The following is a 16296-nucleotide window of genomic DNA, read 5'->3' on the forward strand; positions in this document are numbered from 1 at the left end:
CACCGCGGCGGGTTTACCACACTTTCATCATTGCAGTGCTTCATCACGTCATGAATTTTTACGTCACTCTGCAGAAAATATTCATACACAGATCAGGTTCCGGGATCGGAATGGCAGAAAGAAATTGCACTACGCCACACTGCATTCGGCTTCTACTTCTCTGCTGCCGGACTGAATATCAACGACAAAAGTAATACGAAGTACTACATAAGTTTAGCTTAGTGTTGATGTTGCGTCGGTACTACTGTGAAAGTCGATGTTAGCGGTTGTCGTGGAACCGAAGCTTGCTGCAGCAGCAGCACGCGCTCGAACAGACAATGAGCTGTTCCCTGGTCATCGTCTTTGTCGTCGTCTATAAGGAGGCCGTAACAGTTTAGATAACGTGCTATCTACGCATAGAGCCTGAGCCACTGCAGTCTTTTAGAAGTGACAGCAGTTACTCAGTTCCATCAAACTCAGCACTGCGTCATTGAAGCGTAAATGTAACTGCCCCATTTTCGGATTGTTAAAGCAGCACAACTAAAGTAACGTCTCATTTGCATAGCAACACAGAAGAAGAAAAACGCAGAACAGGCACTGCGGAACAGGCACTGCGGTTTTTCTAGAAGTAAAAATGTCGTCACATTTTATGCTTTGTGGAACAAGCTTGAAAGCCGGCGCCCTTGTTTTCGGCACTTACCAAAAACACCAGCAGAGAATGTCGGAAAGGGCCCAGCTTTGAGAGAAGTGCACACTGATATATTTTCTGACTGGCGCGACAAGACACAGCAAGGGATTAGATGTTATCTAGAACAGGCTAGTGCAGAAAAATGATCTCTCCCGGCGAACACAGTAAAACTCCATCCCATGCCCGTCAAGGCCGTGTGTCATGCTTTGTAAGGTCCGGTGCGTCTAACCTCTTATCGACTGAAGGCGCAAACTTTTCAGGCCGTTTCACAGTGCAGAGATCCCGCGGGAATTTATTTCTGGATGCATGCCTGCTCCAGTCTTTTCGTTGTCAGGACTGGAGGGCGTTTATATTTCGTCCTTTGGAAGAGAGGCTTGGATATGCTAAAGTGAGCTAGAAGGGGGTAGTGGGCTCACTCCTTAGCCGGCGCCATGCATTGCGGTGACGCCGTCTATGTCAACAGATTCTACTTCTCCGCGCCCCCGCGAGGCGGCACCACCGCCGCCTTCACTGTAGGAGCGTGCGTTGGCGCGCGTTTGAGCCGCTGCCGCCGCTGCAGCCGCTGCTGTATGCCTTCGCGTCTTGCGCGTTGCCATAATCAGTACACCAGCCTATCTTACGCAGAAAGTTGGATACAAATACTGGATGACGTCAAGAACCAGTCAGGGCACCCTTGAAAACCTATTTGGTATTATCCGGCAGTCATCAGGTAGCAGTGACGGCCCCACTTCCAACACAGTTTTTGATAATGTCTTTCATTTAGTGGTCTTGTCAAGACAGTAAGCCAGGGGAACTGCGACCAGGGCGAGCTAGCCGCATTGCTAGATATATAGACTTGTGCTGACACGCTGTCACATCAAGAAAGCACACATGCAGCTACGAGTGTAAATAGCTCAGCCAGTTACTGCACCGACATCTGCTGACCACAGCCAGCATACAGCTAAAAGTGATTCTAGGCTGATATTTTACATTTCTGGGTACTTTGCTTGAAAATGTGTAGTGAAAACGAATTGCGAAGTCTGTACAAGCCTACTAGCCATATGGCACCGCAGGGAGGTTTTCAACTTGTTCGGCTTACAACTTTTCGCGACAGTTTCCAAATTTCAGCCACCTTTCAGAACATCTCCAAGAACAGCTATATTTTACTCGCGTCCGCACGGTACTCGAATATGCCTCAGTGAGCTGGGACCCGCACACACAAGAACTATAATTGATTAAGTGGAAAAAATACAAAACAGGGCAGTCCGCTTTGTATTTGGAAATTATTCCAGGACACTCGATCAGTATCTCAGAAAGCAAAAGGAATCTTCAGTGGCCAGAACTTAAAACTCGAAGAAGAAATCTGAGATCAAAATTTTTACAGAACAATTTCTATTCCAAGAGTATAGACGGAACAAAATATTTGAAGCCGCCTTTCTATGTCTCGAAGCGAATTGGGACCACAACTTAAAGCTTTATGACCTTCCTTTTAAAGGTGATCACGTACTCCGTTATTCGTTTTTTCTGCGAACAGTTCGCGAATGGAATGCTTTACCGCCACACATTAATGTTCTACCTAATGAAGCCTATTTTCACGCGTTAAGTGCATGATTTCTTGTTTTTTTTTTAATTGTGAAGTGCCCCCTGCTGTAATGCCGAAAGGCGATGCAGGTACCAAATAAATAAATTAGAGACTGCTGTATCCGTCAGGTCAGCTGTACAGCTACATGAAAAAACTAGTAAATATGTTCACGGAGTGTTTTTCCTGCAACGAGCTGCATTCGGACAGCATCATGGATGTACTATCAGCAAGAAATGAAACGCGAACAAGTCTGCTGAACCACGCCCTGCAAAATAAGCAGCTCTTAGCCAGGAGAAGCTGAATACTAGCTCCTGCTATATTCATTTTGAAGGCAGGACGACTCTTATTTAGAAGTGTTATTCAACCGCGCTTGTATTTCTTATACAGGAGCTAATATGTTGGTGTTTTTGTGTTGCCTCCTGCGTTTTCTTGTTCGCGTTTCATTCGTTGCTGATAGTACTCGGAGTTGTAAAAGAAAGGCTCTCGCAAGAAATCGGGTGCCCACAGAATGCCTCGCGTCTCTCGGCTAACGTTATCAGCTTTTATCTAACGACACGGTTGCATTTTTTTTTGTGTGTGTGTTTGTGAAAGGAGTGCTGGCGGATCAGGGAAGCGAGAAAAAGCTAAACATTTATAGTTGAGCCGCTGCTCATGAACCATACACGTCCTATAAATCGTGGTTTTCATTAGTTCAGAACTCCATGGTGCGGCCTCACTTCTTTCCTATATAGGTCAGTTTTCATGTGCATGTAAAAAATCCATATGCGCGAATAGCCACTTAATTTTTCAGTTATTTGAGATACTTTATCTACATTGAACAAGCGCGAGTAGTGGAGAATGTGCTGCTGCAAGCATTTAAGCTATGTTGAACACAACAATTTTAGGTAGCTCTGTTCCAGAAACGGTGTGAGTAGCAAATTCACGAGCCAAAAGAAATGCGCGCAACGAAACGGCGCTGACAGCTACAGCTGTAGCCAAAGAAATATCAAGAACGTATGCATGTCCTTGCACGCTTTCGTATACCTGAAGCCGTGAATAATAATCCTCAGAAAGCGGGGCTATTGGGCGCCGCAATCATTTTCATACAGGTGTGTATTCATGTTTCTGATCTGCGTTGCGGCAGGCACGCCGGAGAGGAGCCAGAAAAGCGTTTTCGGTTCGAACACGGTAACCTGTTAGTTCATCGTGTGCTACCGGTAGCAGCATTATTTATTATTATATTCGACGTCTGTCTACCTGCTCCATCTGCTCCATCCATCTGCTGCAAGTCTAACAAATGTGACTGAAGGCGGCGAGTTTTTCCAAGCCAGATTGCCGCGAGAAAGCTGCTCAACCAGCAAAGCGCTACAGTGAAGTCGCCGGTGGCGCCACCCCGTGCGTGTAACATATACTGCGTCAGGGAAAAAGCCCCAGCGAGCCCACTACCCACTTCAGATATGCACGATTATGGCTGTCCAAACGATGGCGCCTAAAAGGGGCGCGGTCTGTTCCTAGCCCCGTCTTGTGTTAGAGGTAACATTGTAGTTTCCGCACTCGAGCTCGCAGCGCATGTTGCACTACGGGACACTCCCACAGGGTGTGCGTTGTACTCCGAATACGAAAGGAGTAAAAAATGGTGTAAGCTCTTCTCCAGTGCCTTCCATTCAAGGGGCTGGATAGCTGCACAAGCCCCGGGGTAGATATCCATCACTAATAATACGGAATACTTAAAGTTGGCAACGGAAAGAAATTCCCAGTTCAAATTCTGGTAGTTACGAAGACTTTAACCGAGGTTTCAATCTCCTCTGTTTGCTAACGTCAGTACCACCGGTGCCGAATTTAAAAGCCTCCTTTCGTTGCTAACTGCATCAATTCACTACGCTTTGCGGCGGTGATAAAACTCCGTTGAGAGTAAGCATTTCGTGTATTTAGAGACCGAGATCTACCTGCAACTTGAGCAGCATACCCTGTCACTAAAAGTGACAGCTTTAGAGGATCTCTTAACTCCCTATTTACTCCCATATAGGCTCATTCGCGTTCAGAGTGTAGGCCGCCGCCACAGTGGTGGCATTTTCAAGAATCCTGTAGCGAGCCTGATATGTATAATGTTTCGAGTACTATGAGGTCCTGTTTGGTATCGCCGGATTGATGCACCGTGGTGTCCGCGGGACAAGTTTAGCCGGCTGAACAGGGTGATGCTTCTAGTCTTGAGGTTCTGTCTTCACCATCTCACAGGACGGCCAGGCTGACGAATGCATGAACGAACATCAGTGCGACAGACAAGCGAGCAATGTTAAACACATATGCAAACACAGGAATCAAGGGGAAACAGGGGATAGAAAGCACGAGCTCTGCAAACCTACAGAGGTTTTAGGTAGAGTACCGGCACTAGAAGTGCATCACTTCATGGATCAAGGCGCAACAGAACAACAGGATAGAAACTACACAATGTCATCAGCCTAGCCCTGGGAGTGTCCACGTACTTCTGCAGCCACTCTAACAAACAGGGCATCTAAGCACCACACAAGAACTTCTTGCAAAAAATAATAATAAAAGCTGCAAAGCAACGGCCGCGCCGCAGGCGCTGAGCTCGAAGGTACTCTCGGGACTTGTCCACTCAGAAAGTACGCTTGGTATAACGTTGGCCGTCTTCGTTGCGGCCGATGAACGGTGGGCCTCTCAGTAATTAAGGAGCCTAAGAGTAATAGTTAAAAGTTAACTATCGAATGCTAGTTAACCACCTGCTAGTTAGCAAGTCTTAGCTGTATTCTGATATAGCAGCCTAATAGTAATAGTTCGAAAGTTAACTATTGAATGCTAGTTAGCCACCTGCTAGTTAGCACGTCTTAGCTGTATTCTGATATACAGGAGCCTAAGAGTAATAGTTAAAAAGTTAACTATGGAATGCCAGTTAACCATCTGTTAGTTAGCACGTCATAGGTGTATTCTGATATACTTCACCGCTGACAGTGCTATGACGAAAAAGCACTCTTTTAACTCAAAAAGCCTATCTTTGAAAATTGCTTAAAGTCTTAGGTGGAACGCCCTGTATAAAGGCCTGCTTTTTTGTGGAATAAAATCCAGTTGAAGTCCAGCGTTCGTGGTGTCTACGCCCCCTCTGTCCATGTGTTTTATGTGCGCCGAAAAGATGAGTCATACTGTTACTTGGGCGTCGTTGCGTGGTGAGACCAAGGCTACTGTTGCTTGGAACAACGATAATAATAATGTAACCCGACACCGATGCTGCATGCAGAGGTGTTCCCTGATAAAGTGGCGCTGAGTATTTGGGCGGGGAAGGCATATTGAATTCTCTTGTTTTATTCAACTTTTCCTCTTTCATTTTAGAGAGATATATCTCTACTCTATGCATCAACCCGCTCAACCCTACGTGACCTGTCTGAAATTGACCTGCAACACTCACCGATGCTGTGTACGGTGCCTCCAGTAGCGCTCCGCGATACAGTGGCGCTGACCGCAGCGGTGGTCTAGTGGTCTGAGCATCCTCCTCGCATGCGACTGGTACGGGGTTCGATCCCCAGTGCCACCGGTACCCACCGCTGATACAATGGGTACAAGCTTTCCTCTGCCTGGTGCTCGCCTTCTTTAGGGTGAAGTGCTTGGGAAATTGTTCTTTGACCCCGCCTTGAGTAGAAGAGGAAAAACCTTGTGACATGGCGCGCTTTGGCCGCAGGTGCCCTTGCGCCATAAAAATTCATCATCATCATGATACAGACCATGACACTGGGTATTTGGGATCGCAAGCCATTTCTAGTTCTCTTGTTTTCTTCAACTTTTTTTCTTTCTTTTTAGAGCGATAGGTCTATCCGATGCACTAACCTCGCTCAACACCACGTGACCTGTCCGCAGTCTCAAATTGATCTTTAACCTAGACGAAGTCAAAATGTGCCTGGACAGAAAAAAAAGAGGCAGAAAAAGCAATCAATCCACGACTGGGAGCCGAACTCATGGCCGCGTGAACCCATCAGCCCCACAGGATGGTGCGCGAGATCACTATGCTAGCACCACAGTTTATTTTCTTTATTGCACAGAAATAGAGTCGAAAAAGAAAATCTGAGTTTGCGTATGTCAGAAACCACCAGGTTGTGTAATAAGAGCAAATCATACTCCCCCCCCCCCCGTCACCACCTTCCAAAACATCAAAAGTCTAGGAGGCACAGACATGCATCTAGATAGGCGAGCCAGCTAGGCGACTCTTCCAGGGCAGCATATACTCCCCGCACCAAAGCGCTCTGCTCACGGCTCAAAGATTTCGATGACCACGGTGATTCGGCGTGGTGGTCCGTCGGCCCTTACAGAGGCTAAATAGTACCATATCTCAGCTCGAACACGCCTCGCGTTAAACTGTACCACGCTCTCGCGCTGTGCATTGCAGAGTATCATGGCATCATCTTCATCAACTTCCATCTGCTTCTTCCTGCGGCTTGCTCATCGTCGTCTTCCACAAACCCGTGCTTTCGGACTTATTCCCCGGCCAAAATTAGAAGCGTCCCGAAATTTGACCATGGCCTATTTGGACCATAATCGATGTCCAACCATAACTGACCGAGCCCGAAACGAAGGCGACCTCCAAATTTAGCCCAGGCCATTGCCAAAATGCTATCGCTCAACCTTTGGGTATAACCGCGGTTAAACACTGCCCAACTTTCTTTCTTCATAGCGTGACGTGGGTGTATTACTGCCTTTTACGTCCTATAATGGGAAACATTCGAGCTGAAATCGCCGTTCGTGATGCTGTGCGGTGCGCTGTGAGGCGTACACGGAAGTTGTGGGTGTTGCGCCTTTGAATAACGCGCACGTGACATGTCTGCTGAGAGAAAGAGGAAGACTAAGGACGTGTCCATTCATCATCATCATCATCCATCGAGTTCGCACCTCCAGCCTTCCGTGGCGATGCAAAGAGACCAGCCCAACAAGGCCAAGTGGCCGATGAGCGCCCAGACCTCTAGTGACGATACACGGCAGCCGCCGGACGGAAACCCGCCCCGGCTCGCTGCTCGGGGTTCAGCAGCCGATCCTGGCGCCTCCGGACCGACGCAGCAGCCGCAGTCGGCCGCCGAGGACACCCCCTGGCGCCGGTTCCTGGCCCTGGGCAAAGGGTTGGCCACCGACGCCGTCGACCGCGTCACCTTCGACGCTACCGTCAAGCCTCCGCCCACGGTACGTATCAGCTGCGACCGATGACTAACAACTTCCTCTGGGGCGGACGACATCGGATTCATGTGTCGCAACGCCACTGCGGTGGCTCAGTGGTTATGGTGCTCGGCTGCTGGCCCGAAAGACGCGGGTTCGATTCTGGCCGCGGCTGTCGAATTTCGATGGAGGCGAAATTCTAGAGGCCCGTGTACTGCGCGATGTCAGTGCACGGTAAAGAACCCCAGTCGAAATTTCCGGAGCCCTTCAATACGGCGTCTCTCATAGCCTGAGTCGCTTTGGGGCGTTAAATCCCACAAACCGAACCAAACCATATGTCGCAACCGATATAACCGAATTTGTAAACTATATGAACATCTGTCCGATGGTACGGGCAGAGGTATGGGGTCCGGAAGCAAGGTGACACGAGCTGAAGTTTCTCCGCGGTAGATCACGCCGCCGGCATGGATGTAGTCATCATCACGACCATCGTTATTGGCATTTGACGATATAAAACCCACACATTCCTGTGATGGCCAATGGGAACCTTATCCAGTGGCTGTATTCCATAAACTGTTCATTTAGAATAGCCATTTCGCGTCCGTCTGGTCCTCTGCTATTGGTCACTCAATATATACCCGTGGCTTTCAACCGTCTACGGAAAGCGACCTGGCCATTGGGTAGAAGGCGACCGGACCTCATCGTTGGCTGGCATTGACCGTGATATGCAGCTTCTGGTGAAGTGCATACGTGAAATCGCTATGTCACGTATGCCATTCTACGTGAAACTCACTACGCTAAATGGCACTATGCATACGTGACATAGGCCGTAAGCTTGTGGAGTCATCACAACCTGCCCCATCGGATTGTCAGAAACTGCGCACTGTGGAAGGTGGCAGTTAAATCATTGAAGAGTTGTCGCGAGAGGTCGCTCGGTAAGAGAAATCTGGGTCCGTAAGCCCCACCGATGGCCGCGCCTGCCATCGCAGGGCAGTGGCGCATCGCTTAACCGCTGCACCACTGCGCAAGGAGGGGTATATGATGACTCCCAGGAGGACTATCAGTGCTATACAATATACGCTCAGTGCAAAGATAACACCCTTTATTGCGATAGCATTTACGTTGTCGTCTTGCAAAAGCCACCCGGTTTCTCAGTAACGAAATTCTCTGATTGGTCGACAGGTTCGTGACGTCATCAGCACAGCCAAATTTGAAAATCTGAGGAGTAGGAAGTTTACCTGCTGTTGTATTGTCATATGCAATTATGTTAACATGAACAGATTTCCATTTTAACCCACCGCTAATCCCCATCTGATCCAACTCAATCCACCAATTAATCCCCAATTACTCCCACTAAATTACATTAATCCATACACTGATCTCTCCTAATCTACCATATGAAAGGCTCCGTTCTGCAGAAAATCCGGTTTCGGCATTTTGAGCGGAAAATCCCGGGCATAGCTCTGGCAAGCCCTCCTCAGAGATCAACCTAGGAGGCAGGTAGGCCACCTAGGTCACGTCACCTGGTAGCGTCACCACAACCTGCCCATCATCGCAGGAGGCAGTTAATGATTGGTCACTCGGGAAGAGCAATTTGGGCAGCACAAGGCCCACCACTTCGAGCACCTGCCATCACAGGGTAGTGGCGCATCACTTAACCCCTCCACCACTGCACCAGGAAGGGTATAAGGACTCCCACGGACCTGTGAATGTAATGAAGAGAATGACATTCTGCATGCGTGAGAATTCTTCCATTACACTATCCAGTTTTTCTGGAGTGGGTACAGTTGCAAAATTTGGAGGGTCCTTTGAAATATTTGGGCGTGGGCCAACTTTGAAATCCTATCTCCTAGAGAAAATGAGAGACGGAGGGTAGCTGCCGCGGGAAGAACTCTGTCACCTGCCAACGTTGGTACACGTACAGCAACCATAGCACACGGACGAATCAATTGCGAGCTGCCACGGTTGGCAGGTGGCAAAGTGGACCGAAGGAAATCGCCTTCTTCTAGGGGACAGTGGGCGAGACGGAGGGTAGCTGCCGCGGGAAGAACTATGTCACCTGCCAACGTTTGTACACGTAGAGCAGCTATAGTACACGGAAGAGTCAACTTCCACCTGCAGCAGTTGGCAGGTGGCAATGCGGAGCGAGGGAAATCCCCTTCTCTTCTCCTAGGGGACATGGGGAGAGACTGGAGGGTAGCTGCTGCGGGAAGAACCCTGTCACCTGCCTGCGTTGGTACACGTACAGCAACGATAGTACACGGAAAAGTCAATTACGACCTGCCGCCTACCACTGTTGGGACCTCACAAAGTGGAGCGAGGGAAATCCCCATCTCTTCTCATAGGGGACGGGAGGAGAGACCGGATGGCACTGCAGCGGGAAGAACCCTGTCACCTGCCAACGTTGGTACACTTAAAACGACCATAGTAGACGGAAGTGTCAACTGCGACCTGTCATCTGCTGACAGGTGTCAAAGTGGAGATAGGTAAATCCCCTTCTCTTCTCGTGGGGGAGAGACTAGAGAATAGCTGCACTGGGAAGGACCCTGTCATCTGGCAACGCTGGTACACGCACAGCGGCCATAGTACACGGAAGAGTCAACTGCCACCTGCCGCAGTTGGCAAAATGGAGAAAGGAAGATCCCTTCTTCACTTGTATGGCATGCGTGGTCATGCATGGCAGCTTACAACAAGGTTTTTATGCTATCGCTTTGTTACAGCCAATGGTAATTATAGGTGTCCACCATTCCTTTCAGCACTGCCTTCGTCTGCGCATCCAATGCCTTCGTGCAGGAAAAACGCAAAACCGGCGGCCCACCGTCGTCCCACAACTGGGTGTCGGGCGGCGCCGTCGGTAGCGGTACCCCGCCTCGGAGAGCCACGGAGCCGGCGGTCACCAGGTCGTCTCCGGCGACTCCTGTCCCGCTGAGCAGGCTGCCGGCCAGCTCCACGGGCTTCACGGCGCACAGTCCGAGCTCGTCCCAGTGGGACTCGTCACACCACAGCGGCAGGGGCTCGAAGACCACGCAGCAGCCCCTTCTGGTGGTGTCCGAGGTAACTGCATCGCTGCCCGACTACGCCACCAACCAGCGACAGCAGGCAAGGCTCCGCTCATTGAACGAATCGTCGCCACCACACGCCCAGGCACAGGGTAGGCAAGGATCCCGCCCCTCGCAGGCATTGGAGGGAAAAGCACAAATCTCGTCCCATAACTAGTTCTCCCCTTGCTTCGCAGAAGACATGGCCGGAAGCCTCTCTTAGTCATGCTCACATCCGGTGGGTGGCAGCCTGGCAACAATGTACCCCACTGCGCACCATACAGTAGACGGAGTCGAAACTGAAAGCGCAAACTGACGGTTGCTCGGAGCGCAAAAGAAGCTGCACATAGAGGGTGGGATTAGTGAATCTCGCCCCCCCCCCCCCCAATAGGCATTCAATAGTTAAATCCCAGCACTATCCTGGTTCCTAGAAGACAAAATAGAGGGCGCTGACAAAGTTAATTTCCTCCCCCACGCCTAGGGGCGGGAGTCACTGTCGCATTTTCCGGACAACGGGGATATGCAAAATTTCGCAAGTGCGCTTTCCCGCATAACTATGGTGACAACAAGAATCAGTCGGCCATGCGTTTCCAGCAGAAACAAAGCAGGCAGGACAAGTTTATTGTTTGACTCTTCCATAATATGTTTCATGCATTCCATCCACGCACTTAACGAACTCTGTTAAAGAACTCCACCATCTTTGCTATGGCACCATCGTTATGTGGGAAAGTGCACTTGGGAAATTTTAGTATATCCGCTAATGTGGCTGCGACGCGAACACCATGCTACTGCGCGCCACGGTTGCCTGCTTAGGCTTAACATCGCATATACAAGAAAACCACATATATCCACGTGACTTTGTAACTATGAGAACGCTACTTTTTGTGTTTTTCTTGAACAGTGTGAAGAATATTGTCACGCCTGGATATATCGAACCCGGATATTTCGAATTATCGGCTACATCAAAAGCACAGATTATCCACTTGAAAATCCTGTGTAAAAGTGCAGGAAAGTAGCGCAGGATATCGAACTGCAACTTGGCGGGTAATTCGATATATCGAACAGCACATCGCGCCCCTGCTGGCAGCACTAGCGCTGTGAAAAGGCATGTCGAAGTGAGAGCTTGGGGGTATTTTTCAGTCTGTCGCACTCATTTCCAACGCCTCATCGTTGCCACGTGGTGAAACCAGCCTGATGCCTAGCAGCAGCCATCGCCTGGCGTGCTTCCCTGGCATCGCTGCCGAAGGCGCTGCGGAAATCAACTGCACCTTAATTTAAATGAGTACTAGTGTCAGGATTAGACATGAACACGATGTGCAGATTCTCTGCTAACATATACCAGAGGGCGGCACGCTACCGCAAGGAGCGCGTCACTAACATCGGTGCAACGTATACTTCCTTCTAGATTGCATATGAGATTATCCACTGCCATTTTTTATACACCGAATCATCGATATATCGAAGGACTTCGCGATCCCCTCCGAGTTCGATATAGCCGGGTGCCACGTACAGTCTGGGACAAAAGTCTGTGGACCACGTCTTCCTCAAACGAAGCCGATGGCTCTGCTTTTAGCTGACAGCTGGAGACCACGCTTGTGGAGTCGAAATGCAAAAGTTTGTTCTTTTATCTCCACAAGTGTGGTCCACAGCCACCGGCTAATAGCAGAGCTATTGGCTTCGTTTGAAAAAAAAAAAAACTGCAGAGAATGTTTACTACATTCGAATCGGAGCGAAAGCACGGATTTGTGCTACGCAGAAGACGACGGTGAGGAGGCAGTGCCGCGGGACGGAGCAGATGACAGTTGATGCAGACGACGCTCTCCAGTGCGCAGCGCGATAGTGTGGTGCAGTTTAGCACCAGACGTGTTAGCTGCATTAGACACGGTTGTCTGCCAAGGGGCACGACAACTACGATATTTTATTGATGTATTCATTCATGCAATAAAAAAAAAAGCGGCGATCGCCTAGTGGTCTCGCTGAGCGGCCCCTAAAGGAGATCTGTTCGCGCAGCTGCGGGCTCGACTCCCAGTCATGGATTTTAATTTATTTCTCTCTTTTTCATGGTTCGACCTCTAACCCAGCTGAAGGTCAAATTTACACGGTCAGCGATTGAAGCCCGATGTCCCGTAGTGAAGCTTTCGCTTCAAAACACGTGGTCCACATACTTTTATCCCCGACTGCCGCTGCTCTGCGCTTATTCTGCAGCCGAATCGTACCCAGCAAACCAAAAACCTCTCATAGACGTCTAGGTAGACGTCTCTGAGAGGTTTTTGTTTTGAAGGCCTAGGGGCAGTGAGCGCCTAACGACATGAGTATTAAGGCGAAAGCCTTTAATGGCTCATACTGTCGTCCGTTAACAAAGCGTGTCATACGCGTTTAACACGAGAACTAAAAAAGACAGAATAAAACCAAAGACAATTGCTTCAGATAGAGGAGGAAAAAAACGAACCTAGAAGCCAAGTTTGATGACTGTAGATTAATCCGTTAAATAATTATAGGCATAAATGTCGAAATATTGCGGACGTCGATATAGCCACCGGAACGGTGTGATGTGACATCCACCGGAAGTCGTCAGGGCATGGTGAAAATTCTCACAGAATGGTCGGGAAAACGTCGTATTTGTGTTAAATTAGATTGTAAAATATGTAATTACGCGTAATTAACGCTTGAAGATCCCTGAAAGATGTACAATTTGGGTATCGATATAGCCACGGGAATGGTGTGACGTCACATCCACCGGAAGTCGTCACGGCATAGTGTCCTCGGCTTTCGCCTCTCAACACTTTAGTTGCCAAAGTGTCGTCGCAATTTTTAGAGAACCGCGCTTGTATAGCATAATCTCGTTTCTTCCGCAGAGTACGCCGCCTCCGGAGGTCCGAAAAGGGTCCGCCGCGAGCTGCGCCGCCGGAACCGGAAGTGCCCCGGAGGAAGCCAACAAGAAGGCTCTGCCGAAGCCCGGCCGACCCTGGTACTGGGAGACCGCGCAGCGGGTGTCCGTGGCCACGGCTGCGCTCACGTTGGTGGCCATGGTATTCCTGTACGCGGCCTTGATACTCCGCGACGACGGTCGACAGGCGATGGAGGCCCGCCTAAGCCCCAACCTGTGCGTCAGCGATGACTGCATCAAGCACGCCGCCACCCTCAACGACGCTATGGACAGGTGGGAGAGACAGACACGCATCCCACGTCAGAGTCGCTGTTTCAGGTAGTCGGACCTCGTTATAACGAAGTGGTTTATAACGAAATAACGGACATAACGAAGGAATGACGATTACCCTTGGAAGCTCGGTAAACACGGGCTATAACGAAGCTACGGCTATAACGAAGTAATAGCGTTGTTCTGACGAACAACCAGCTATAACCCCTAGTCCCGCTTCAGCTGATATAGTGCCAAAGTCCTCGCGAAGTAACCTGTTTTAGGTTTGGTTTGGTTTATGGGGTTTAACGTCCCAAAGCGACTAAGGCTATGAGAGAAGTGGACGGCTCCGGAAATTTCTACCACCTGGGGTTCTTTAACGTGCACTGACATCGCACAGTGCACGGGCCTGTAGAATTTCTCCTCCAAAGAAATTCGACCGCCGTGGCCGTGATCGAACCCGCGTCTTTCGGGTCAGCAGCCAAGCACCATAACCACTGAGCCACCGCGGCGGCCGTAACCTGTTTTAAAAGATACAGACGAACAAGCAGGATCCTGTCTTTTCTTCCTCTCCCGCTCCGAAGGAGCCGAAGCGATGGATGCCTGTTCCTGATCTTCATTTTGTAGCGGAGCACTTTCATTGTGTAGATGTGTGCTTTGCGAACCTGTTTTAAAAGATACAGATGCGCAAAGCACACATCTACACAATGAAAGTGCTGCGCTACAGAATGAACATCAGGAACAGCCATCTATCGCTTCGGCTCCTTCGGAACGGGAAAGGAAGAAAAGACAGGATCCTGTTTGTTCGGACCTAAATCCAGCTACAGCGAAACACCGCTACGATCCAATGGTCTATAACGAACTCACCGATATAACGAAAGAAGCATGGTTATACGTTTGAAGCTCCACGTAGTTACTTGCGGACACCTCTAAAAAAACAGTCATTATAAATTTCAACGCCTCTTTAATGGTATACGTTCACACTATGACGTTTCGGAGTCGAGAAGCGAAATAATCCGTAACGGCTCACTTTAGATTGGTTTATTGGTCACTTGGGGTTTAACGTCCCAAAGCGACTCAGGATATGAGGGACGGCGTAGCAAAGAGCTCCGAAAATTTCGACCCCCTGAGGTTCTTTAACGTGCACTGACATCGCACAGTACACGGGCCTCTAGAATCTAGCCTCCATCGGAATTCAGCCGCCGTGGCCGGGATCGAACCCGTGTCTTTCAGGCCAAGCCGAGCGCCGTAACCGCTGGGCCACCGCGGCGGGCTCGGCTCACTTTCCGGCAGAAAACCTGGCGACCAGCACGATATGCTCGGTGCCTTTTTCTACCGACTGAAAAGTCGGCCTCTGTTCTCGGTGTCTCAGGATTCAGCGAATATTCTCTCTATTTCAACGCCGGGCACCTAAGTGTGAACGTACCATATAGGGTGGTTGCGCAATGTTTAATTGCAAGTTATGCAGTTTCCTCCATCGACACTATATTTCTCACCGCTGTTGACGCAGGTCGGCGCAGCCGTGCGAAGACTTCGAGGCGTTCGCGTGCGGCCGCCGCGAGCCGTCGCCCGAGCGGCGCAGCTTCGATTCGCGGCTGCGGCGCCATTGGCACACGCTGGACGCGCACCTGCTGCTCACCAGGCGCCGCCAGCAGCCGCGTTTTGCGGTCATGCGAAAAGCGCTGGCCATGCTGGACGCTTGCCTGCAGCGGGACTCGCTCGTGGAGAGGCGCCTGGGAAAACAGGTTCGTGCTGCACAGGGGTTGGCTTTGTTGAGCGAGGGAGATTCGTACTATGGCAGAGCGACAAGCTGGGCTAGTTGGTAACATGCTCTAGTAGAGGGGTAAGCTGGGCTAGTTGGTAACATACTGTAGTAGAGCGGCAAGCTGGGCAGTTGGTAACACGCTCTAGTAGAGGGGCAAGCTGGGCTAGTTGGTAACATGCTCTAGTAGGGGCGCAAGCTGGGCTAGTTGGTAACATACTGTAGTATAGCGGCAAGCTGGGCTAGTTGATAACATACTGTAGTAGAGGGGCTAGCTGGGCTAGTTGGTAACATACTGTAGTAGAGCGACAAGCTGGGCTAGTTGGTAACATGCTCTAGTAGAGGGGTAAGCTGGGCTAGTTGGTAACATACTGTAGTTGGGCGGCAAGCCAGGTTAGTTGGTAACATACAGTATTAGAGCGGCAAGCTGAGCCAATTGGTAACATACTGTAGTAGAGCGGCAAGCTGGGCTAGCTGGTAGTAGGCCGGCAAGCTGGGCTAGTACGTTGGTTACATACTTTAGTAACTAGAGCGGAAAGCTGGGCTAGTTGGTAACATACAGTATTAGAGCGGCAAGCTGAGCCAGTTGGTAACATACTGTAGTAGAGCGGCAAGCTGGGCTAGCTGGTAGTAGGCCGGCAAGCTGGGCTAGTTGGCAACATACAGTATTAGAGCGGCAAGCTGAGCCAGTCGGTAACACACTGTAGTAGAGCGGCAAGCTGGGCTAGCTGGTAGTAGGCCGGCAAGTTGGGCTAGTTGCTTACATACTGTAGTAACTAGAGCAGAAAGCTGGGATAGTTGATAACATACAGCATTAGAGCGGTAAGCTAGGCTAGTTGGCAACATACTGTAGTAACTAGAGCGGCAAGCTGGCCTAGTTGGTAACATACTGTAGTAGAGCGGCAAGCTGCGCTAGTTGGTAACACACTGTAGTAGAGCGGCAAAGTGGGCTAGTTGGTAACATGCTGTATTAGAGCTCAAGCTGGACTAGTTCGTAACATA

General features: G+C 49.9%; 1 protein-coding gene across 1 annotated transcript in view; it reads left to right on the top strand.

Annotated features, from left to right (window-relative positions):
- Positions 1-7118: 7118 nt before the first annotated feature.
- The window catches only part of LOC149347090 (endothelin-converting enzyme 2-like), a 30466-nt gene continuing 21288 nt past the window's right edge, over positions 7119-16296 (top strand). Inside the window, exons 1-4 of the mRNA XM_089541486.1 lie at positions 7119-7385; positions 10152-10457; positions 13252-13556; positions 15043-15277. Coding sequence (XP_089397612.1) covers positions 7119-7385; positions 10152-10457; positions 13252-13556; positions 15043-15277 — 1113 coding nt within the window. The remainder of the gene's footprint in view (positions 7386-10151; positions 10458-13251; positions 13557-15042; positions 15278-16296) is intronic.

Source organism: Amblyomma mixtum, chromosome 4 (genome assembly GCF_055824585.1).
Source record: "Amblyomma mixtum isolate Tamu chromosome 4, ASM5582458v1, whole genome shotgun sequence".
Taxonomy (NCBI): domain Eukaryota; kingdom Metazoa; phylum Arthropoda; class Arachnida; order Ixodida; family Ixodidae; genus Amblyomma; species Amblyomma mixtum.